General features: G+C 48.8%; 1 protein-coding gene across 1 annotated transcript; it reads right to left on the reverse strand.

Annotated features, from left to right (window-relative positions):
• Nucleotides 1-328: 328 nt before the first annotated feature.
• Nucleotides 329-18,847, reverse strand: LOC135249386 (E3 ubiquitin-protein ligase TRIM16-like). Its single transcript, XM_064324986.1, has 6 exons — nucleotides 17,582-18,847; nucleotides 11,796-11,891; nucleotides 8,337-8,570; nucleotides 5,817-5,988; nucleotides 1,827-1,922; nucleotides 329-1,279 (listed from the first exon to the last, which is right to left on the reverse strand). The coding sequence occupies exons 1-6, from the start codon at nucleotides 18,560-18,562 to the stop codon at nucleotides 657-659; spliced, it is 2,202 nt and encodes a 733-aa protein (XP_064181056.1). The 5' UTR covers nucleotides 18,563-18,847; the 3' UTR covers nucleotides 329-656.
• Between the last annotated feature and the right edge of the window lie 6,355 nt (nucleotides 18,848-25,202).

Below are 25,202 nucleotides of genomic sequence, written 5' to 3' on the forward strand. Positions count from 1 at the left end.
TTAGAGCTGTTAAGCCATGCTAAAAGAAAATTATTAATTTTTTTACATTTTCTTATTTAGGCAGGGATTACGGCATGAGGACGGTGAGATCCAACCCAGTGTCTCATTTTGGAGAGAAAACAGACAGCGAATGCATTTATGCAGGCAGGGATAAGAAGCTGCACACCGGCTCCGGCGTAGGTACAGCTGCAAGTCGCAGCTTGCTGCTGAGAGCAGGGAGCAGGCAGCCGTGTCATTTCCCTAACCCTGAGAATCACGCAGGGCGTGCCCCGCGCTGATCCGTGGTGCACCGCCAGCCAGCCGTAAACAGGAGAGGAGGCGCCAGGGGGAAGAGTAACATGCCTTTAATTGCCAAACACATTTCACATCAAGCCACAACGGAGAAAGCCACAGTACATACAATGTAACAGCCATCTATCTCACCACTGTACAGAGAGAGAGAGACAGAGGAACGCATCGCCGTTCCAACAGAGAAATATCACAGTATCTGAGTCCGGTCTGAGCTGCTGCTCTTATTGAAAGGGACAGCGGACCACCGCTTTGTGCAGTCGAGTCTCACACAGCAGCCTACTGTATGTAACCAGTGTAAACAATGGGTACCAAGGTCAGTTTGGCCAACACGTTTGCTGGATGAAGCAGCGTTGCAGAAAATGCAGTTAGGACTTCTGCTGCTCTTCTGCTGGGGGGGTTGTGGGTCCACTGGGGGGCGTTGAGGGTGGAGAGGGGCTCTTCAGGGGTAGGGGGTCTCCAGGACTGACCAGCAGGACCACATTCTCCTTCTTGGAGAGCCAGAATGCGGGGTACAGGGGCTCCAGGAACTCGGCCTGGTAGCGGTGGATGAGGGTCATGGCGTCGGCCACGCCGTAGAAGGCCAGCGAGCCGCGGGCGTAGTCCACGTACACGCCGACGCGTGTGAACCCGCCCACGGGCAGCGGGGTCTCCACACCGCTGTGCCAGGCGGAGAAGCCACGTCCGTTCCACTGCAGGCACCAGGAGAACCCGCTGCCCGTGATGCAGCCGTTGCTCTCCCCGCTCTTGCGGTCGATGCTCTTGTAGGTGACCCCCAGGTGCGTGCCGTCCCCGCTCACGTCCACCTCGAAGTAGTGCCGGCCCAGGTAGAAGCTCTCTGCCGCCAGCACCTGGCGATGCTGCTCGAAGCGCTCGGGCGTGTCCGGGTAGCTGTGCTGCCACGGCGTGGTGTTGGTCACCTTCCTGTTCTCCTCCGTCAGGCGCAGGAACTTGTGCACGGTGTCTGCGTCGAAACTCAGAGGGGTGCAGTCTGCCGATCGGACAATCAAACTTAATTTAGCAAATGTATAGTGCTTTATTGAACGTGCATATAGTGCTTTAATAAGCACACGCAGCTTTCTTTAGTGTTCAATTACTGCTTTATTTAACATGCATAATATATGAATATTAATGAATCTCTTTAAATATGTGTAGCGCTTTAGCCTGTGCTGAGTATTGCCTTTGTTTAACGTTTGTGTAGTGCTCAAAACGGAATAGTCATCTCAGGCCACTTCTCAGACAAACTACCTGTCAAAGCTAGTTTTGGAATTTCTCATTAAATCATTTTAAAGAGACCGGGTAACAGCCTCTGTTATAAATGATGAGAAATTCAGATGCCTCTGTACATTTATTTCAGTCCCTTTGCCATAAATCAACATTTCTTTTACCCTTGTAACTGTTGATGGCATCCTTATGGAGATGGTGTAGTGTGTGAATTGCTTGTGCAGGACGCTGCATAAGTGCCACTGGTGAGACTGCAGGGCTCTGGTTATGGGTAGGGTTAGGCATCGCGGCCTCTCTGAAAGACACACACTCACACTTCATGAAGTCCTCTCGGGTCTGTGGGTCCGGCTGGGAGGCCTTATGCTTTGCTGACACGATGGCGTGTACGGTGGTTTTAATCCCCAGTTTTTCTGCAGGCCAGAGGAGGGCAGAGGTTAGATCAGCAGGCTTCAGGCCCAAACACAACGCCCCTCCCCGTTATTCCCCTGTGTTCTGTCGGCCGGGAATCGTCTCGCGGTGAGCCAAAGTCTTTTCGTCAGTCAGCTGAAATAGTTCTGTTGTCACGGTGAATTACACGCTTTTGGGTTAGAAAAAAAAGAAAAAGAAACCCAACAATGCTCATGACCCGGGAAGCAGGATGAGTCAGCTCTGCTTCCTGCCGATTGGCCGAGCTGGGAGCGCTCCCCGTTGTTTGTTCGCCATGACGACAGCCAGGTGTTTTTGGCTGAATTCCTCGCGCTCGGCGTGCCTCCCACTCCGCGGGGACAGGTGAGGACACGTCAGCCCAGCGCCCGAGAGCTCAGCCCTGCCTCCCGGACAGCGGACCTGCGTGCCGACACTAGCAGAGCATTCCTGAGCTCTGCGCTTACAACTCTACACTGGAAAACAGATACACAAGCCACACATTTGTGCTTATCTCATGGGCCACTGCACTGGAAAACAGACACACAAGCCACACGTCTGCTCTTGAGCTCTTTAAAAAACCGAAACCATGAAGAAGGAGGGCGAGGTGCCACATTAGACAGTGTACTAGGATACACACACATCAGCACAGCAGCAGAAACTGGACTAGCATGCGTGTGTTAGACATAGCCACTGGCTATGTACACAGATGCGCACAGACACAGAATGTGGGTGTGTATCATCGCTCTGCCATGGTATTTGCAGAAGCAAACAAAGTGCAGTTTGTTCGACTGGACCGTCTAATTTGTGAACAACGACAGACAGTCAAACCAGTAGGGGCAGCCAATCACAAGTTCTCTGAGAGGTCACAAGCTCTCTTGCAGGAGCTTTGATTTCAGCTGGAGAATATAGATCTGTTTTATTACCTATTATAAGACCATTAGATCGATAATAATAATAAGATGTTTAATCTTCTGCCATTTTTAAAAACATATTTTTAATATTTTTCAAATATTTTTTCACCCCTGTGTGGAATCAGACCTGATGTCAAGGATTTAAACTTATTTTGTGTTGACCAGCTTCACGAAGAAAACCAATCTGGAACCATTTTTCAAAAATATGATCTATTGTTCTCATGTTCTTATGTACCCATAATTATCCATCTGAAGCAGTGACATTGACAGCAGAGTTATTATGACAGGAATACTGGGTAAGCTCCTTGCTCACAGGTATGACACGTAGCCAGCCTGCAGGGGTAAGGGCCAGTAAGGGCCAGCCCTCGCACCACAGGCCTGCTCCCCAAAAACTTCCCCAAGCTTCCCTGTGAGCGAGGGACCCAAAGCGGCTGGGGCTAGCGCCCAGCTCTGCAGATTCACATCCTGAACACTGATCAAAGGGCCAACAGGACACCTGCAGAGGACCCTATCAGGCACCTGGATCAAAGGGCCAACAGGACACCTGCAGAGGACCCTATCAGGCACCTGGATCAAAGGGCCAACAGGACACCTGCAGAGGACCCTATCAGGCACCTGGATCAAAGGGCCAACAGGACACCTGCAGAGGACCCTATCAGGCACCTGGATCAAAGGGCCAACAGGACACCTGCAGAGGACCCTATCAGGCACCTGGATCAAAGGGCCAACAGGACACCTGCAGAGGACCCTATCAGGCACCTGGGCGAGGAGGTGAACAGCCAGTGTTGTTGTTGCCAGCAGTTTTTCTAAATTGTTAGCTTTAGTCATATTTTAGTCATGCCTTCTTCATTCATTTTAGTCAGGACACAAATCATATTTATTTTAGTTGACAGAATCGTAGTCACATTTTAGTTCTAATTTTAGTTTAGTTTCTAATTATTTTTGCCACATTTAATACCCTACCTCCAGTAAATGACATGACTATTAAATACTTTGTAACTTCCTCAGAGTGTTTGTGACAACACATCAGTTGTGACAGTGCATATCCCTGTTACGAGTAAACACTGCTTCACATGTGCATACAGCATGTCCAGCCGCAGTGTGAATGTCACAAATCAGCTTTATTTTTTTGGAGACAGTAAAGACATTAAAGTTTAATATAATACATAAATTAGTTTTATGCAAAAACTCATAGCTTTTGTTTTGTTGATTTAAATAAATATACAGTAGGTAACTGCACATTGTAACCGCATGCATTTGTTTGAATAGAAGCCATTACAGCTGTCCAACCCCAGTAAACTGCATATGTGTGTGATCTTTGCCATCAATATTCTCCAAGTGTCAATGTAGAGAACAAAGAGTACATTTATCCACAGTTTTACATAATGTTGGCAAAACATGCACAGTTTTGCATTGCAAATAAAAATGATTCTATTACTTGCCTACAGGCAGCTGAGGAGAACTGGCTGTACCTGGTGTTATTGAGCATTATGTGAATATGATGTGCTTGTATTCATTTAATAACGTCAATGATGAAGCTCTGCTGATGCACATTTATTTATTTTTTTTTACTTTTACTTTATTTTTAAATTTCAATTTCAAAGTACCGGTCTTGGCAGTGTGGCAATAACTACATCTGTCTTGGCTTACACTCTGTATGCCACCGGTTAAACCATGTGCTGCGACAAGCCTCCTTTCTTCTTTTCTTTTTTTGCAGCGCTAAATAATAATAAACTAAAGTGACTTTGAAATCATGGAAGTCCATCTGTCCTGGTCACAGGTATGTGGTTGAAGTTCATGCAGTTTTACCGAACCATACTTGTTTTCTGTGTTTGGCACTGCAATCATTGTCACCTCTGTGTTTTCCAATCAGAAATGGAGAATCTGAAGCTGCGCCCTCCCCTTGTCACAGAGTGTCACTAAATGAACCCGTTTGAAGCCGCAACGAGAAAAGGTAAACACACTTTTGCATATGTGATATCCAGACTACAGGAGAAATAATGTAACAGTGTGATATCCAGACTACAGGTGAGATAATGCAACAGTGTGATATCCAGACTACAGGTGAGATAATGCAACAGTGTGATATCCAGACTACATGTGAGATAATGTAACAGTGTGATATCCAGACTACAGGTGAGATAATGCAACAGTGTGATATCCAGACTACAGGTGAGATAATGTAACAGTGTGATATCCAGACTACAGGTGAGATAATGTAACAGTGTGATATCCAGACTACAGGTGAGATAATGTAACAGTGTGATATCCAGACTACATGTGAGATAATGTAACAGTGTGATATCCAGACTATAGGTGAGATAATGTAACAGTGTGATATCCAGACTACATGTGAGATAATGCAACAGTGTGATATCCAGACTACATGTGAGATAATGTAACAGTGTGATATCCAGACTATAGGTGAGATAATGTAAGTGTGTATCCAGACTAATGTGAGATATGCACAGTGGATATCCAGACACATGTGAGATATGTACAGTGTGATATCCAACTACAGGTGAGATAATGCACGTGATTCCAGACTACAGGTGAGAAATGTAACAGTGTGATATCCAGACTACATGTGAGATAATGTAACAGTGTGATATCCAGACTACAGGGGAGATAATGTAACAGTGTGATATCCAGACTGCAGGTGAGATAATGTAACAGTGTGATATCCAGACTACAGGTGAGATAATGTAACAGTGTGATATCCAGACTACAGGGGAGATAATGTAACAGTGTGATATCCAGACTGCAGGTGAGATAATGTAACAGTGTGATATCCAGACAGAGTGATATCCAGACTACAGGTGAGATTATGTAATGATATCACCTGTGTTTAGCAGTTGTCTATGACCATGAAATGCACTTTTTGTACGTCGCTTTGGATAAAAGCGTCTGCCAAATAAATGTAATGTAATGTAATATATCCAGCCTGCAGGTGTTCAGGTGAGATAATGTAATGATATCCAGACTGACCGTTCTTGCTGGTATCCTTCAGCTTGTTCCTGTAGGTGGCGAGCAGCTGGTGACGCAGCTGAGCAGTGGACTCGGTCACCACCTGGCTGAAGAAGGTGAGCCGGTCCATCAGGCCGATGTACACCCCAGGCAGAGACACGTCCACCTTCTCCTTCTGCCACTCCGAGTACTCCTGCAACCACCAGCAGGGGAAGCCAGTGTCACAACACCACGCAACTACTGGGGGGGGGGGGGTTGAGATTAAACTTGGGGAACCCCTGCCCCTGACTGCTCCCCCTTCTATTAAACAGCTCAATTTTAAAGCCTTCACACAACACGCACTGCATTGCAACTCATAAGCACGTCTACCAAAACATGGTTTCCTGTATTACAGATCTATATCAGGCAAATTTCACACAGGAAAAGTACATGATAAATGACTGTGATCATAATATTACCAATAAACTCGAAGAATATATTTCTGTGAACCAGTTTTTTTAAGAAAGCATAAAATAACATATATTTTGAAATACAGTATATACAAAAAAATGTATTATGGGGAATGTATTTATGGGTCCTAGTTTGAATCTTTGTCTGCCTCCTCATTTTGGTCCTGGGGCCACACACTGCATTGTGGATAGTTTTCTCTTTAGGCCACTGCTCGGTTCAGACAGGCGGAGGGGTGCATTTCCTCAGGTATATTTGGCACCACTAAACTTGCACATGCTGTTGCTTCTCCTTTGTGGCATCTAGCCAAGCAGCACAAGCTTTCATTCTGACTTTATTTTAAATATGCTGTTTTAAATTAATCATTGGTCCAGTGCACTGCCACAAAGTGTGAGCAGAACTTCAAATATAAAATTATTTTAACTTTATTTCTGCACAAAGAGACCACCGTTCATTCATACAGAAATTTTCAAAAACCTAATTCTTGTAAATGTCAAATATAGACCAGGATTCACATGCGAACTGTCAGGAACTATTTTGAGAGAGTTCAGCTGGGCAGAAGACCTGCATGTACATGGCTATGCTGAGGAGCAGGCGGTTTCAAACCAAACAAACAGCAGTTTCTACAATCAAATGCCCGATAAAACAAACTGTTTATCGTGTTTCAAACGTGGACTTTGGAAGCTTTTTAGAAGCTGCTCGTTTGCACAGTGGAGACCTGAGACCTGATACCACAGAAAAGCAGCAGCTTTCAGCTTTCACAGTTCCTCTACAGACTCTCCGCTCACAGTCTAACTGGAGCTGCACTAGTACAGTCACTACACTGTCTGCCTGCAGCAGCACAGTCTCTCTGCAGAACCAGAAGCACAGTCTCTCTGCAGAAGCAGCAGTATAGTCTCTCTGCAGAACCAGAAGCACAGTCTCTCTGCAGAACCAGAAGCACAGTCTCTCTGCAGAACCAGAAGCACAGTCTCTCTGCAGAACCAGAAGCACAGTCTCTCTGCAGAAGCAGCAGCACAGTCTCCCTGCAGCAGCACAGTCTCTCTGCAGAACCAGAAGCACAGTCTCTCTGCAGAAGCAGCAGCACAGTCTCCCTGCACAGTCTCTCTGCACAAGCAGCAGCATAGTCTCTCTGCAGAACCAGAAGCACAGTCTCTCTGCACAAGCAGCAGCATAGTCTCTCTGTGCAGTCTCTCTGCAGCAGCACAGTCTCTCTGCACATTCTCTCTGCAGAACCAGCAGCACAGTCTCTCTGCACAGTCTCTCTGCAGAACCAGCAGCACAGTCTCTCTGCACAGTCTCTCTGCAGAAGCAGCAGCACAGTCTCCCTGCAGCAGCACAGTCTCTCTGCAGAAGCAGCAGCACAGTCTCCCTGCAGCAGCACAGTCTCTCTGGAGAACCAGAAGCACAGTCTCTCTGCAGAAGCAGCAGCACAGTCTCCCTGCACAGTCTCCCTGCAGCAGCACAGTCTCTCTGCAGAAGCAGCAGCACAGTCTCCCTGCAGCAGCGCAGTCTCTCTGCGCAGTCTCTCTGCAGAAGCAGCCGCACAGTCTACCTGCACAGTCTCTCTTCACAGGCTCCCTGCAGCAGCACAGTCTCTCTGCAGGAGCAGCAGCACAGTCTTCATGCACAGTCTCTCTGCAGAACAGCAGCACAGTCTTCCTGCACAGTCTTTCTACAGCAGCAGTTCTCATCATCATAAGGTCCTACTAGTGTGTCTGATAATAACAGTTGTTAAGAAGCCTGTGTCTCACATCCCTTTGAAGTCTTCCATCGGCCAGTGTATGTGCTTAGGCATATACAGCACTGTCAGGGAACCATAGCTGTGTCCCACCCAGGAACCGAACCCACAACCTTCTGGGTAAAAGCCCCACTCTCACACCAGCAGGCTTTGTGGCTTCCTGTCAAACTCCAAACCCTCCCAGAAAAAAGGGGCATGTTTCTGGACTGCTGGACTGCTGTACTGCTGGACTGGTGGACAGTTGAAAGAGGTGGTTGGCATGGAAAGCATGATTCCCTGGAGTACCAGGGTGGTGCCGGATGGGGTGCACCACGCGCGTACCCCGCTTTCCCCTGGCTCTCGCTGGGCCCTACCGTCAGGAAGTCGATGTCGTGCTTGGTCCTGGAGAGCCGCTCCACCTGAAGCTGTGTCTTCTTCAGCTCACCGCACTTCTGCTCCAGGTGTGCCTGGATCCCCTCGGCCTGCCGAACCGCCTGCTTCTCCTCCGCCTCCAGCACCTCCTCCACCTCCCTCCGGGCCTGCTCCACCACCAGCTGCAGCTCAGAGAACTGCTGCTCGATCACCTCCCGCACCTCTGTTACCGAGTTCTGCGGGGGGGGGGGGGGGGGGGGGGAGAGGGGGAGAGAGAGAGAGAGAGAGAAGGGGTAGAGAGACAGAGAGAGGGGGAGGGAGGGGGGGTAGAAAGAGAGGGAGGGAGGGGGGAGAGAGAGAGGAAGGGAGGGAGGTGGGTAGAGAGACAGAGAGAGGGGGAGGCATGAGTTTATTCGTAAGATTGACCCACAAACACCCTTTCCAACTGCAACTTCGCTTTCTCAAGAGGTATCCGATTCAAGTACTAACCAAGCCCAGCCCTGGTTAGCTTCAGTGCTAACCAAGCCCAGCCCTGGTTAGCTTCAGTACTAACCAAGCCCAGCCCTGCGTAGCTTCAGTACTAACCAAGCCCAGCCCTGGTTAGCTTCAGTGCTAACCAAGCCCAGCCCTGGGTAGCTTCAGTGCTAACCAAGCCCAGCCCTGGTTAGCTTCAGTGCTAACCAAGCCGAGCCCTACTTAGCTTCAGTGCTAACCAAGCCGAGCCCTACTTAGCTTCAGTGCTAACCAAGCCCAGCCCTGCGTAGCTTCAGTGCTAACCAAGCCGAGCCCTACTTAGCTTCAGTGCTAACCAAGCCGAGCCCTACTTAGCTTCAGTGCTAACCAAGCCGAGCCCTACTTAGCTTCAGTGCTAACCAAGCCGAGCCCTACTTAGCTTCAGTGCTAACCAAGCCCAGCCCTGCTTAGATTCAGTACTAACCAAGCCGAGCCCTACTTAGCTTCAGTGCTAACCAAGCCGAGCCCTACTTAGCTTCAGTGCTAACCAAGCCGAGCCCTACTTAGCTTCAGTGCTAACCAAGCCCAGCCCTACTTAGCTTCAGTGCTAACCAAGCCGAGCCCTACTTAGCTTCAGTGCTAACCAAGCCGAGCCCTACTTAGCTTCAGTGCTAACCAAGCCCAGCCCTGGTTAGCTTCAGTGCTAACCAAGCCCAGCCCTGGTTAGCTTCAGCTGTTCAGTTTCAGGGTGGAACGGCCACAGGTGGTGGCAGCTAAATCCTGCTGAACAGGCACATTTCTCCCTGTTGGACGAGTTTGCGCTGCTCCCTGACGAGCACAGCAGCGGCCTGTCCAGCGGAGTGCTCAGCAAGCAGCCGGAGGTTCCTCCCTTACTGCCGACGCTGCGTCTACGAGGACAAGCGTGCCACTGCACCCTACAGTCACCCGACACGGCCAGAGCGTGACACAGCGTAGCATGACTAAAGAGGCTCTGCAGGGACTCCTGCGTGACTCATCGACCCACCAGCTGCACTGTTTCAACCAGCACAGAGATGGTGCAAATGTGAAATACATTTTTGTTACGTATATCCAGGGAACATACCTTAAATACTTATGTGACACACAGTATTGTGGCTCATGTGGAGCGTGAGCACAGAGTGTTCTGTGCAGTGTGGTGAGTGGCGCTTTGCGCGATTAGCCTGCGAGCTGATCATTCAGTGAGAGGTAATTATTAATGCTCAGGTGCGCAGTCATGCAGCTTGTGGGAGACGCAGACAGGTTTCAGTGAACAGGTGTGATGTGACACCTGCGCGTTGGTGCACCTGTGACACAGGCCGCCCTTAAGCAGGTAATTTCAGAGGCGCGGGCCACACCCACACCTGAGACACACCTGACAGGGACACCTGAGACACACCTGACAGGGACACTCACACTGGAAACACTCCCACAGGACAAACCCAGGCCACATTCTGGCTCACCACGGAAACATAACAATAACGTGCGCTTTTGTGTGTAAGTGTGTCAGATAGAGAGGGAGGGGGGTAGAGACAGAGAGAGAGAGAGAGAGAAACTTCTATTCAAAAATTGAAACCATTTCCGCTAAATTCTCACATTACAGTAATCTAGAAAAACTCCTCTATGTACTGGGGGAGAAATCTGAATGTGTGGCGCTGGCTGCAAAATATGTGGCCTCCTGTCACTAAATGAGGGACAACTCCTAAATGTGGCACCATTTCTCTTATTTGTATTGTTAGTCGTGTCATTGTTAATTGTTTAATTGTTGCTTTGGTAATATTGTTTATATACAGTCATGGCAACAAATAATAATTTAATTGAATTGAATTGAGAGAGAGAGCGAGAGAGAGAGAGAGAGAGAGAGAAGGAAAGAGAGATCACAATCACACAGGACTTTGTTTGCAGAAGGAGGGAAAAACAACCCTCGTTCTGGAAAGAATGTCTGTTCCATATTTCTGTTCCAAATGAGATTCTGTGCAGACCACATAGCATTAAACCACAGCCATAATCTGGGTCACATCGTCACACAGAAAAACTAGTGCTGTCATGTTGTTATCATCTGAGAAAGCTAGACCAGCTTTATCTTTAGAGGACACCAAAAGATTTACACATGCTTTGACTTCTTCATGCCTGGGCTCCAGTAATGCAGTGTTTACACGCCTGAGCCAGCGATCTATTGCTCGACTAGGCTAGACTCCATGCTGTTTTAAATTCTGCAGCTAGACTTTGACTCAGGATAAACCACACACTACTTAACCTAGACTCTGGGACTGCACTGCCTGCCTTCCGTTGGTTGGCAGTAAATTTTAGAATCAATTTTTAAATTTTACTCATCACTTACAAGACCTTATACCGTCTGGCAGAGAGTTATACTGTAGAACTGTTAGCTTCGTGTGAGACACAGAGACCTCTTAGATCTTCAGATAAGGGCTTTTCAGCTGTCCCAGAGTCTAGGTTAAGAGCTAAAGATGATCACGCCTTTGTTGTAAAAAGCCCTGAGACTCTGGAACAGCCTCCTCCTCAGTATTAGAGTAGAGATGCTCAGTCATTGGCTTATTTTAAATCTCTTTCCCAAGACCCATTTTTAACAAACTACCTTTTAAAATATCTGACCTGTATTTTGACGTTTTTTTTCTCCGCTTTTATGTAATTTTAGTGCTCTCTATTTGTTGTCTCCCTAACTGGTGTTTTATTTTTTTTATTTGAAGTTGTTTTATTGTGTTATGTTATGGTATTGTGTTTTTTCATGCCGTTTGGCGATGTCATGGCGATACCATTAGGCGATGTCATGGCGATACCGTTTGGCGATGTCATGGCGATACCGTTAGGCGATGTCATGGCGATACCGTTTGGCGATGTCATGGCGATACCGTTTGGCGATGTCATGGCGATACCGTTTGGCGATGTCATGGCGATACGCAGGCGCCATTAATGGCCGTCAGGCCTGGCAGAGCGCCCTCGGTAAAGATGGCGGGAGGAAAGCGGTGACTCACCGCGATGGACACCGTGTTGGTCTGAAGCTTGTTGATGGCGTTCTCTGCCGCTGTCATGGTCTTCAGCATCTCCCTCTGCTTGTTACTCAGCTCCTTCTGAACATGAGAAAAAGAGAGAAAAGGGACTCACTACCACAGCTGTACACTGGCGGACATTAACACAGCTGTACACTGGCAGACATTAACACAGCTGTACAATGGCACACGCTAACACAGCTGTACACTGGCACACGCTAACACAGCTGTACACTGGCACACGCTAACACAGCTGTACACTGGCACACGCTAACACAGCTGTACAATGGCAGACATTAACACAGCTGTACAATGGCACACGCTAACACAGCTGTATAGTGGCACATGCTAACACAGCTAATGCTGTATAGTAGCACACACTAACACAGCTAATACAGTACACTAGCACATGCTAACACAACTAATGCTGTACAGTGACACATGCTAACACAACTAATGTGTACACTGGCACATGCTAACACAGCTAATGTTGTACCCTGGCACATGCTAGCACAGCTAATGCTGTACAGTGGCATATGCTAACACAGCTAAGGTTGTACATAGGCACATGCTAACATGGCTGTACACTTATACTGAAAATATGCTGAGGAATAATAACAAAGGCAGTAACCAAAAAGAGAACCATCTGTTTTTAAATAGGAACACATGCTTGGCTGCTGCCCAGTGCACTCTGAAAAGTCGTGAATGTTACTTGTTCCCCAGTATTGGCTGCAGGGTCTGTGATGTAGCTTATTCATTAACAGGGGCCATTTCCCCTATGAAGTTAAAGAACTGTGCATAACTTTCCAGCAGATTCTTTACATTCTCTGATCTCTTCTAGCAGACCGGGAAACCACACAGCGAGAGCAGCAAGGAATAAGACAACCAGAAATGAGGGTGAGAGAGGGAACCATTTTACACAGTTAGCAGAGCAGGATATCCCTTATGTAACAGTGAGTTACATGCAGTACTGGTGTGTGTGTGTAACAGTGAGTTACATGCAGTACTGGTGTGTGCGTGTGTAACAGTGAGTTAGGCGCAGTACTGATGTGTGTGTGTAACAGTGAGTTAGGCCCAGTACTGATGTGTGTGTAACAGTGAGTTAGGCACAGTACTGATGTGCGTGTGTAACAGTGAGTTAGGCACAGTACTGATGTGTGTGTGTAACAGTGAGTTAGGTGGGATACTGGTGTGTGTGTAACTGTGTGTTATGTGAATACTGATGTTTCATGTGTGTTTGCGTGTGGACGTGTGTGCGTATATATATATATATATATGTGTGTGTATTATTATAGTGTTTGTTGTCCTTACTATAGTTAGGTACAGCAATTGTTCAGTTCAGTTTATGTTCCCGCTCAAATGTATTTCTGTGTCTCTGTAAGTACGCTTTGGCAATATTTACTAACCTATTTCATGCCAATAAGGCATTTTGAATTTGAATTTGAGAGAGAGGAATGGCGGGGGGGGGGGGGGGGGGCATAATTCCTTGTTCCCCAGGCCTGTGTGGGCAATGCTCAGAGAGAGGGGTGGAGTACCTACCCCTGCCCGAGGACACCTGTGCACAGCCACGCCCCTTTCAGTCATGGCTAACTGCGAATCGCTCGTCTGATGCCACGGCAACGGGGAGGCACTACGTATGGTAATCTGCAAGACCCCACTGCCCCCACCGACCCCCCCGTCTCACACACACCCACACACAATCACACACACACACACACACACACAGGTCAGAGGCTGCTCTCTTAGTGAAGTCTCTGAGGAATTGAGCATAGCCTGCTGTCTGCTCTTCTGTCCCAGCAGAGCTGGGGGGGGGCCCGGGGTCTTCTCAGGTTACCATACCTGCGTCAGACAGCGGAGTTCACCTGATTCAACCCCCCCCCCCCCCCCTAAAAAAGGGACCTCACCCCTGCCCAAAACAGCCTCACAGCCCAATTTTACAGTCATAGAAATACCACACAGAGAGCTATGCTTAAAAATGTTTCCCATGGACAGTGTGGTACAAAGGCTTTGGTAACTCAGGGGTTGCAGGTTTGAATCGAGCCCAGGCCCCACACCATCACTGCCATGACTGCGCCCCAATCACTGCATGCTCAGAGAGACCACACACTCAGAGACTGCACACTCAGAGAGATTGTACACTCAGAGAGACTGTATGCTCAGAGAGACTGTACACTCAGAGAGACCTCACATGCAGAGAGACTGTACACTCAGAGAGACCACACACGCAGAGAGACTGTACACTCAGAGAGACCACACACTCAGAGAGACTGTACACTCAGAGAGACCTCACACGCAGAGAGACTGTACACTCAGAGAGACCACACACGCAGAGAGACTGTACACTCAGAGAGACCTCACACTCAGAGAGACTGTACACGCAGAGAGACCTCACACTCAGAGAGACCACACACGCAGAGAGACCACACACGCAGAGAGACCTCATGCTTAGAGTGACCGCAGGAGTGAGGCAGCACAATCAGCCAACCAGTTCCACTGGTTTGCATCTGTGAAGTGATATTAGGGAACTGAAGAAAAGTTGCGAGCCTTGGGGAACAGGTTTCTTTGTGTTAAATTATCTGAACAGGAAGAGCCAGTGCCTCCCTACTAAAGCACACAACAGCTGTGTGAGTTAAATTATCTGTACAGAAGAGCCAGTACCTTCTCTAAAGCACATAACAGCTGTGTGAGTTAAATTATCTGTACAGAAGAGCCAGTATCTTCTCTAAAGCACATAACAGCTGTGTGAGTTCTGTGCTTCTCTCATAGCAGGTGGAATTGTATTTATGTAAAAGTTTTAATATTGAATTTTTTTTATTTTAAGATTTTGCACGGTGTTGTGTTTCTGGGCCCAGGCCTGAGGATCAAAGAGAAGCTGCCAGCGAATAGCACAGCAGAGATTTTCCAGCGGTGCTATGTGATGGAATTATCAGGGAAGTGAAACTGAAGTCATGTGACCCTTCCTGTGCTTTCAGGAGATTCTATACCTGCTGCCATTGTCATGCTGATGAGAAGTATTTCCTGTTGCATAGTGACCTGGGGAATTCGTGCACAATCTGGGGGAGGGGGTGGGCGTGGGGGTGGGGGGTACGGATTGGGGTGGGGGAAGGGGGTGTGGGGTGGGGGTGGGTGTGGGGGGGTGGGGGATGAGGATCAGAATGGGGATGGGTGGGGATGGGGGTGTTGTAGCCTTGAGGTATTATGGGTAATTATCACAGGGGGCAGTGAGAGGTGGAATCTAAATAAAAACTGTGAAGCCGGTGGCCCAAATGATTGATGGCGAAGAAAAGGTGCTGAGAGCCGGCTGTCTGCCCCGGTGCATTCTGGGAACAGCTGAGAGTACTGAAACCACCTATCCGGAGTGAGCAGGCTTTGTCTGTCCCGCCCTGAGTCCAAACACAGGCTCAACACCGTCTGGAGTCTCAGGATCAGTGACACTCTCCCATCCTGCTTTCAGTCTGCTGGAAACGTTCCAGCCGTTCCCCCCCCAGCCCCTTTCGAACCCGAGCCCTCACATTGCACAACAGTGCCTGGTGCGGTTCCTGACCAGTCCAGCCACTCCACCGCAGTGGCTGTGGTACTGGTGTGAAATTGTGAAATCCAGGTGAGATCAAAGTGTGGGGGTAGGCTGAGGAGGGAGGGGGGCGGTGAGGGGGGGAGGGGGAGGTGAGGGGGAGGGGGTACTCTGGCCACTGCTCTGTATGCAGCCCCACCCTGGCCTTTTCAGTGAATGGGCCATAATCTCTGGCATTTAATCATCAGAAAGATCACACATTCAGGGCTGGGGTCAGAGGTCAGAGAGATTTCTACACAGGCATCTCTGACAAGGACAGGTGAGCCTGCAACCCTGCCTCCTCCTCCCAAAAAACTGGAACCACAGGAACCCCCTGTCCACCCACCCCCTCTCCCCCACCCTACCCCCACCTGCCAATATCTGCAGGTCACATGACTGGATCTATTCCTGTTTGTTTGTTCAGAATCTCCAAGGAATGAATTCTAAAATCTCTTCATTAGCACTATGCTGATGGCGCTGCATTTGATTGGTTGGATGCTGTATGGGGCCAGAATGCTGCAAGGGATCGGAATGCTGTAAGGGGTCAGAATGTTGTAAGGGGTCGGAATGCTGTAAGGGACCGGAATGCTGTAAGGTACCGGAATGCTGTCAGTGTGTGGAACAGTTTGCCAGGTCATGTACTAGAAGTAGAGACCCTTGGGGTGTTCAAGTCCAGGCCTGACACTCTTAAATAGAGTTAAATGGCCAGTCTAAAGGCCTGTTCTCCTCATTATGTACTCTTATGTTCTTATGTACTAGATGGGCTGAATGGCCTGTTCTCCTCATTATGTACTCTTATGTTCTTATGTACTAGATGGGCTGAATGGCCTGTTCTCCTCATTATGTACTCTTATGTTCTTATGTTCTAGATGGGCTGAATGGCCTGTTCTCCTCATTATGTATTCTTATATTTTTATGTTCATATCTCAGATATTTCTCTTGGATCTCCCATCCTCTCAGAGAACATCAAAGCTGACTCATTCAGACCCAACACAGGTGACATCACACACCTGACTCGGTTCATGGAACAGCACTTCCCTAACCCAGACCTGATCCTGTTCCCTAACCCAGACCTGGTCCTGTTCCCCAATCCAGACCTGGTCCTGTTCCCTAACCCAGACCTGGTCCTGTTCCCCAATCCAGACCTGATCCTGTTCCCTAACCCAGACCTGGTCCTGTTCCCTAACCCAGACCTGGTTCTGTTCCCTAACTCAGACCTGGTCCCGTTCCCTAACCCAGACCTGGTCCTGTTCCCCAATCCAGACCTGATCCTGTTCCCTAACCCAGACCTGGTTCTGTTCCCTAACCAAGACCTGGTCCTGTTCCCTAACCCAGACCTGGTCCTGTTCCCCAATCCAGACCTGGTCCCGTTCCCTAACCCAGACCTGGTCCCATTCCCCAGAGAGCTGCCCGACATGGTGACCTTTGTGCCGAAGAGGTTCTGTGCTTTCAGCAGAAGCAGCATCCTGTTTTGGAAGCGTGGAATCTGAGCAACAATGAAAATCTTAGCGATGTCATATCCTCTCCTCCCAGAGACAAGAGCAAAGGGCATCGCACCACAATGCTGATGTCAACTCACCATGGCAACAATTACAGTTAAAATTTAAATCACATGCAGGCCCTCTGACCACTGATTGCCATGCATGGAATATCTGATCTAGCTCCGCAGTCTAGACGCAAACTAAAATTCACAGAGAATGTTCTAGCCATTTAAACATGGAGCAAACCATGTGTAGGATTACCCAGCGGTCTAAACTAACGGTAAACTGTTTTGTAAAGTTTGGTGGTGATGGCAGCCAATGCCAGATGATTGGTATGGTCAAGGGATTTGGCCTAAAATTAAGCAATGGGCTACTGCTATGGGACTAACCCTGACACCAGAACACTTCCAAAATAACATTTGAGTTTTTACAAAAAAAGAAAGATATATGTATATATACAAACACATACTCATATGCACACACATGCACACACACACAGATACACACACACACACACAGTTGACATATGTTTGATATCTGTGCATGTGTGTGACTGTGTGTGTATAGTGTGTATAGTGTGTGTGTATAGTGTATAGTATAAGTGTATAGTGTGTGAGTGTACAGTGTATAGTATGCATAGCGTGTACAGTGTATGTAGTATGAGTGTGACAGTGTGTGTATAGTGTGTAGTGTGTAGTATGAGTGTATAGTGTATGAGTGTATAGTTTGAGTGTGGGTACCTCTATCTCTCTGCGGGCGTCTCTAACAGGTGCAGTTTTGTGTCCACGGTGCTCCTCGGCTGCGCAGTCGGAGCAGACGCAGCAGGCGTCTGCGCGGCAGTAGAACTCCAGGGGGCGCCGGTGAGCCTCGCAGGTCCGGCGCTCGATGTCGCGCAGCGGCTCCACCAGCCGGTGGCTCTGGAACTTGGGGTTCTCAAGGTGGGGGCGCAGGTGAGCCTGGCAGTACGACACCAGGCAGGTGAGGCAGGACTTCAGCGCACGCCGCGGGTTCTCGATGCACGAGTCGCACACCACGTCGTCTGGCCCCAGGATGTCCTGCGCAGGCTCCTCAGGGGCCTCCTGGGAGCCCTCTAGTTTTACAGGGCCCTGGGGACCCTGTAGCTTTTCGTGGTCCTGGGAGCCCCCTAGCTCCTCTGGTTCCTGGGGTCTTTGAGGTTTTTTGGGGTCCTGGGAGCCCCCTAGCTTTTCTGGTTCTTGGGGTCTTTGAGGTTTTTTGGGGTCCTGGGAGCCCCCTAGCTCCTCTGGTTCCTGGGGTCTTTGAGGTTTTTTGGGGTCCTGGGAGCCCCCTAGCTCCTCTGATTGCTGGGGTCTTTGAGGTTTTTTGGGGTCCTGGGAGCCCCCTAGCTCCTCTGGTTCCTGGGGTCTTTGAGGTTTTTTGGGGTCCTGGGAGCCCCCTAGCTCCTCTGGTTCCTGGGGTCTTTGAGGTTTTTTGGGGTCCTGGGAGCCCCCTAGCTCCTCTGGTTCCTGGGGCCTCTGAGGTTTTTTGGGGTCCTGGGGGCTTTGAGGTTTTCCGGGGTCCTCTGGCTCCAGCAGGTCCTCCTGTATCTTGCTCTCATCAGCGCTTTTGGGGTCCTGCTGGACCCTCCCCTCCCCCTCCCCCACAGTGCTGATAAGGGGCACAGCTGAACCCCCATTCAGCTGAATCTTCTCCCCCTTCTGCCCCCCCTGAGGCGCTGGCGTCTGCACATGCACACCCGACATACTTCTCCTCTCTTTCTTTCTGTCTCTTTCTCCCTCCGTTTCTGTCCCTCCCTCTCTTTCTGTTTTTCTCCCTGCCTTTTTCTCTATCTCTCTGGTGCTCACTCTTTCAGTTTCTTTCTCTTTCTTTTTTTCTATCGCTGTTTTATATCTCTCTCTTTATTCCTCCCTCTCTGTCTCCCTCTCTATCTCTCTCTCTTCCTCTCTCCCTTCAGCTGCCTGGCAGACCTGGGTCCTCTGCTCTCAAACCCCACCTAAAGTATGCGAGTCGTCAGAGTTTCTCTTCTTCTTAACGCCTCCCTCTCTCTCTCTCTCGCTCTCTCTCTACCTCCACCCCTCCCTCCCTGTCCCTCCCCCCGTCAGTGAAACTCCATATGTGGCCAGGGAAGGGCGGGGCTAGCACAAAGAGGGGGAGGAATATCTGTTTTTTTGGAATGTTTGAAAAGAACTGCAGGATTGCAGAACACAGACTGATAAATGTCCCTCTCGTTCAGTGATCCCTTTCTGGAGAGCGAGCAGACTGGGGAGTCACAGTCAAAGCTGGCGCTGGGTCTCCTGAGCGGAACTAAAGCACATCAGCACTGAGCACCTTGCATATTTCTGCCTGAAGCAGGAAGGAAAACACGCCACATGATCTCAGAATGATGATGACACAGAATGATGATGTCGTCTAAGTTTGTACTGTCAGAGGGAAGCAGAAAAGCAGTTTTATATTTTATATTTCTTCGGTTTGATAACATGAAAGAAAAGAGAGAAGTCAAGCAGGTTTTGAGTGACATGAAGTGGAAATTTGCTGCCACCTTGTGACAACTCCACAACATGGAAAACCTGATCCTGACTGACTCCATGCAAGTGAATGTAACATACCGTACATGAAAACATACGCACTCTAGAGAGACCCTCACAGCAGCCTCCAAGCCCTGGAGTGGTCTGCGGTCCAGCGGTAGGCATTACTGCATAGAGATTCTGCATAGAGATCCTGTTTAGAGATCCTGCATAGAGATCCTGTATAGAGATCCTGCATAGAGATCCTGTTTAGAGATCCTGCATAGAGATCCTGCATAGAGATCCTGTCGGAAGCAGGAAGGCATTACTGCATAGAGATCCTGTCAGACACAGGTCTGACTCTTTCCAATGTCAGCGCCCTACCTGAAAATCACAAACACGAAAACCATGAGGGCACTGGGTCTAATCACATCAGGAGGACACTGGGTCTAATCACATCAGGAGGACACTGGGTCTAATCACATCAGGAGAGTGTTGGGTCTAATCACATCAGGAGAGTGTTGGGTCTAATCACATCAGGAGGACGCTGGGTCTAATCACATCAGGAGGACACTGGGTCTAATCACATCAGGAGGACGCTGGGTCTAATCACATCAGGAGAGTGTTGGGTCTAATCACATCAGGAGAGTGTTGGGTCTAATCACATCAGGAGGACGCTGGGTCTAATCACATCAGGAGGGTGCTGGGTCTAGGCCCACCACCTCCTTCCCTTTCAGAAGCAAACACAATAAGGATTGTGCACATACGCTGTGCACTTACACGAATGTGAGAATCTGGCTGCCCTGCAGTTGGTCATTCTTTTTATGATTACCAAATGTTATTCTACTCCTGTCCACCAGAGGGCAATGTTTACCGTGTGGGGACTTCTTTGTGACTGACACCCAGTTGCCTTATAAGCCATGTATGTAAGCCAAATTGACACTAGCTGCATTGTGCTTTTGGAAAGTAAAGTGATTACTCAAGTTAGCTGGCTAGTTCAGGGAAAACTGACCAAGGCTTAAAATTATTGCTGTATATTAAATAATTAAAATGTGCTTTTAGATGTGACTACAACAAATTATTGAGTTGACTGTATACTCACATCTGCACCGCCTCGCTGGTCTGAGCCGCCATTAATTTAACGGAAGTGAGAAGTCTGAGGAAATGGTAAATGGACTGCATTTATATAGCATTCATCCAAAGCGCTTTACAATTGATGCCTCTCATTCACCAGAGCAGTTCGGGGTTAGGTGTCTAGCTCAGGGACACTTCGACATGCCCAGGGTGGGGATCGAACCAGCAACCCTCCAACTGCCAGACAACCGCTCTTACCTCCTGAGCTATGTTGCCCCCTAAATCGCAGAGACCCATGGGATAGCCTTCCAGCTGAAGGTTGATGCTGCCTTCAAATTTAACCCAAATAAGGCACCTTAGAGGGATGCATTTTTTGACGACTTCGGTTTGGGACATGCCTACGAAGGACGAGCATGAAAATAGTGAAAGTGCTGCCTTCTAAGGCTGCTGACTTCGTATTGGGATGTAGAAATTCTCTCTCTTTCTTTCTCTCTCACACACACACATGCACACGCGCACACGCACACACACACTCACACACACACACACACAAACACACGCACACACACACTCACACACACACACACACAAATGCATGCACACACGCACTCACACACACACACACACACACGGACACACACACAAACTCACACACACGCACACACACACACACACGGACACACACACACACACATGCACACGTACACACACACTCACACACTCACACACACACACACACACAAACACACGCACACACGCACTCACACGCACACACACACATACACACATGGACACACACACACACGCATATGCACACACACACACACGGACACACACATGCACACACTCACACGCACACGCACACACTCAAACGCACACACACACTTACAAGCACACACTCAAACGCACACACACACACACATACGGGCACACAGGTGTAAGAGAGGAAAACTGAACTACAGAGCATAAGGTTAAAGAGGAGAACTGATCATGACCTCTGACCTGGGAGTATGGTAGACTGATGGAGGCGGAGTCAAGCAGCTGCAGCTGGTGACCATGGGTGCCACTGAATTGGTTGGAGAGATGGAGGGTGCTGACAGATTGGTTGGGGAGGTGGAGGGTGCTGACGGATTGGCTGGGGAGATGGAGGGTGCTGACGGATTGGCTGGAGAGATGGAAGGTGCTGACGGATTGGCTGGAGACATGGAAGTTACCACTGGATTGGTTAGGGAGATGGAAGGTGCCACTGGATTGGTTAGGGAGATGGAAGGTACCACTGGATTGGTTAGGGAGATGGAAGGTGCCACTGGATTGGTTAGGAAGATGGAAGGTGCCACTGGACAGGCGGGTGACAGGCGGGTGAGCTGCCCGCTGGCTCTCGTCAGGAGGAGGGGCACATTGTCCCACATGTTCGGCTTCTCCAGGTCGCCCCTAGAGACAAACAAGTGGGCGGGGCATGGGGGAGGGGCAGCGGAGACAAGTAAGAAGATGAGCGAGGTTTGAGAAACCCTGAGATGTCAATCATTACCGTTTTAACCGATTAAAACATGCCATTGAAGGAGATGTGGCCCAGTTAATGGTAAGAGCTGTGTGCAGGCAAAGCAGCGGTGATCCAGCCCAATGCATTGTGGGAAGATCACAGGTACATTTTGGGATATGGCTTCTCGTTGCAAACACAACAGCTACAGTCTGATTCCTGAAATGAACACAAAGTGCACAAACAGTGGAAATGATGGGTCATTTTACCCCCTCACTGAAATCAAGTGTTATGCTTCATTAATTGTCAGATCTATTCTGTAAAAGAAGAACAAGCATGTATCTATTTTGTGTGTATGCTTTGTATTGCATTACATTGCAGTTATTTAGTAGATCCTTATCCAGGTGTTTTAATGAGTGGTGCGCATGGAATCAGCAAAACAAGTTCTGTTAGGAAACTTACAGCCAAACAATCGGTCGGCCCCAGTAACCGCATACTCACGCATTTCCATAATCAACCAATCGCATACACACAATACTTCTCTTTCACTCATACAATCACAGGCACACATCATCAATAGAGTACCTTTTTAAATCAACAATCAGACCTCTCAGTGCTGCTGCTTGCCTGCGCTGCTTTGCATGCTTCTCTGCTGCTGCTCAGAACTGCACTCACCCTCCACCACCCCAGCACCACCTGTTGTTTGGATCTGCTTCTAGATTTAGTATGCGAGATGTATAGTACTCCCTGTTAGATAGGGTAGTGCACGTAAACGCCTGAAATAAATCCATTCAATGCCAAGCCAAAATATGTATTTACATATTCATGTAAATATTTTAATATGTGAATTGTCCTGACTGAAATTTTTATCTAACATACATTTACACAGGTGGATGTTTACTGGAACATTTCAGGACACAAGGACACAGAGCTCGGTCTGGCACCTTTCTCTGTTACAAACCCACTGCTGCCCTGCTGAAGTTCATGTCAACATTACAGGTCTCAAAATCTGTCTCAAGGGGTACAGTAGATTGTTCTTTTTTTGGGACAAGCTCAGGTGTTTCTCCTGGACGTTCTCTCTCCTCTCACCTGGGAAGGAAAGGGAGAAATCGTTACTTACTTTATTTTGTCTGATCTCTCAGCCTCTGTGCTCGAGCCCGAGCCCCCCCTCTCCTCCACCCCAGCCATGCCTGGGGTGCACAGGTGCACAGGTGACATTTTAACCGACAAGCGGGGCCAGAGGCGCTCCTGTGCCGTCCATCCCTGGGACCCTTCCTCTGTCTTATAAACCCGCCAACGCCTCAGCGAGCTCCGCTTCTCCACCCCTCTAATAAACCCGCCAACACCTCAGCGAGCTCCGCTTCTCCACCCCTCTAATAAACCCGCCAACACCTCAGCGAGCTCCGCTTCTCCACCCCTCTAATAAACCCGCCAACACCTCAGCGAGCTCCGCTTCTCCACCCTCTAATAAACCCGCCAACACCTCAGTGAGCTCCGCTTCTCCACCCCTCTCATAAACCCGCCAACCCCTCAGCGAGCTCCGCTTCTCCACCCCTCTAATAAACCCGCCAACACCTCAGCGAGCTCCGCTTCTCCACCCCTCTTATAAACCCGCCAACCCGCCCTGGACGTGCCCCTCTGCAGCAGGGCTGCGTGAATAAAAACGCACCAAACGTCACTCGCGTGAAAAGCACAAAAGAGCCGCTTGACTGACTACCGTTATCACATTATCACACAGGTTCAGGTGGTTAGTCTTATTACAGCCCAGATACATTTCATCTCTCTCTCTCTCTCTCTCTCTCTCTCTCTCTCAGGAGTCTTATTATGCAGATCAACAGCGCAGACAAAGCTGTGGAACCTTTGAATCGCTGTCAGTAAAGACGGAAACACAGAGGAACAGCACAGGCATATCTAACAGGAGCGCAGAGGTACGTTTGACACAAGAGCAACTCTCCTGTTTCTGCCACAGAAGAGGATGCAGGCCCTTTGTGTGGTGCGACGGAACGGCGGTGGTGGGGGGGGGGGGGCAGTGTTACAGTGGACTGGCCAGATTAATTCAGGGGCACTCAATCTTATCTGAAAAGAGCCGGTGTGGTCACATGTTTTTATGTTAGCCCAGCACTCCAACAGCTCCTTCAGCTCATTAACTAACTGCGGTCTCAATCGAGGCTGTGATAAGCAGCCTGATACTCTAATTACTCCTGTGGTCTCTGAGCACTCTGGAGCTGCTGTGTTCCTGCGCCACCGAGCGTAGCAGCCCTCTGTGTGCCACTAGCCTGGGCGCTATGAGCTAATCCATCAGCACAAAGGACCAAGCAGGTCAGGCAGGACCCCACCTGAGCCGTCTATGAGCGGCCCGAGTGTTTGAGTGGGGGTCCAGCGCCCAGTAGGGTTGCCAGATGTCCGGTTTTCTGCCGTAATATCCGGGTTTGTCCAGCGTAATGTCCGGTCTGAGCAGCTGATGGTAGAAATATTTTGGTCCTGAGAGGGTCACCTTTGCCCTTTGCACCATATCCGATTTTGATCAATTCTAAATCTGGCAACCCGAACAGACAGTAATGAAGACACACTTTCTAACATGTTTAGCTCGCTCTCAGCTTGCATCAAAAATAGCGTTAATGGCATCGGCCAGAGGTATCAAACATCAAACACAGCACCGGGAGGGAGTGTGTGTGTGAGATTCTACAGTGCACACACACACACACACACACTCAGACATACACTCTCATACACACACACACAAACCAACACACACACACACTCACACACACTCAGACATACACTCTCATACACACACACACGCACACACTCAGACATACACTCTCACACACATGCACTCACACACACAAACATACACACACACACACAAACATACACACACACACACACACACACACTCACACACACTCAGACATACACTCTCATACACACACACACGCACACACTCAGACATACACTCTCACACACACACACTCATACACACTCACATATGCACTCACACACAGAAACATACACACACACACACGCACACACACTCACACAAGCACACACACGCATACACACTCACACACATACTACATACACACACACACACACACACACACACATACACACACACATGCACACATACATCCACACACTCACATACACACACACACACACACAGACACACACACACACATGCTCATACATTCACGCTTACAGGCTCACACACACACGCACATACACAAACACACACACACAAACATACACTCTAACACACACACAGACACACTTACATGTGTGTTTGTGCATATGTGAGATTCTATTGTATGTGTGATTCAGCTG

This window comes from Anguilla rostrata, chromosome 2 (genome assembly GCF_018555375.3).
Source record: "Anguilla rostrata isolate EN2019 chromosome 2, ASM1855537v3, whole genome shotgun sequence".
NCBI lineage: Eukaryota > Metazoa > Chordata > Actinopteri > Anguilliformes > Anguillidae > Anguilla > Anguilla rostrata.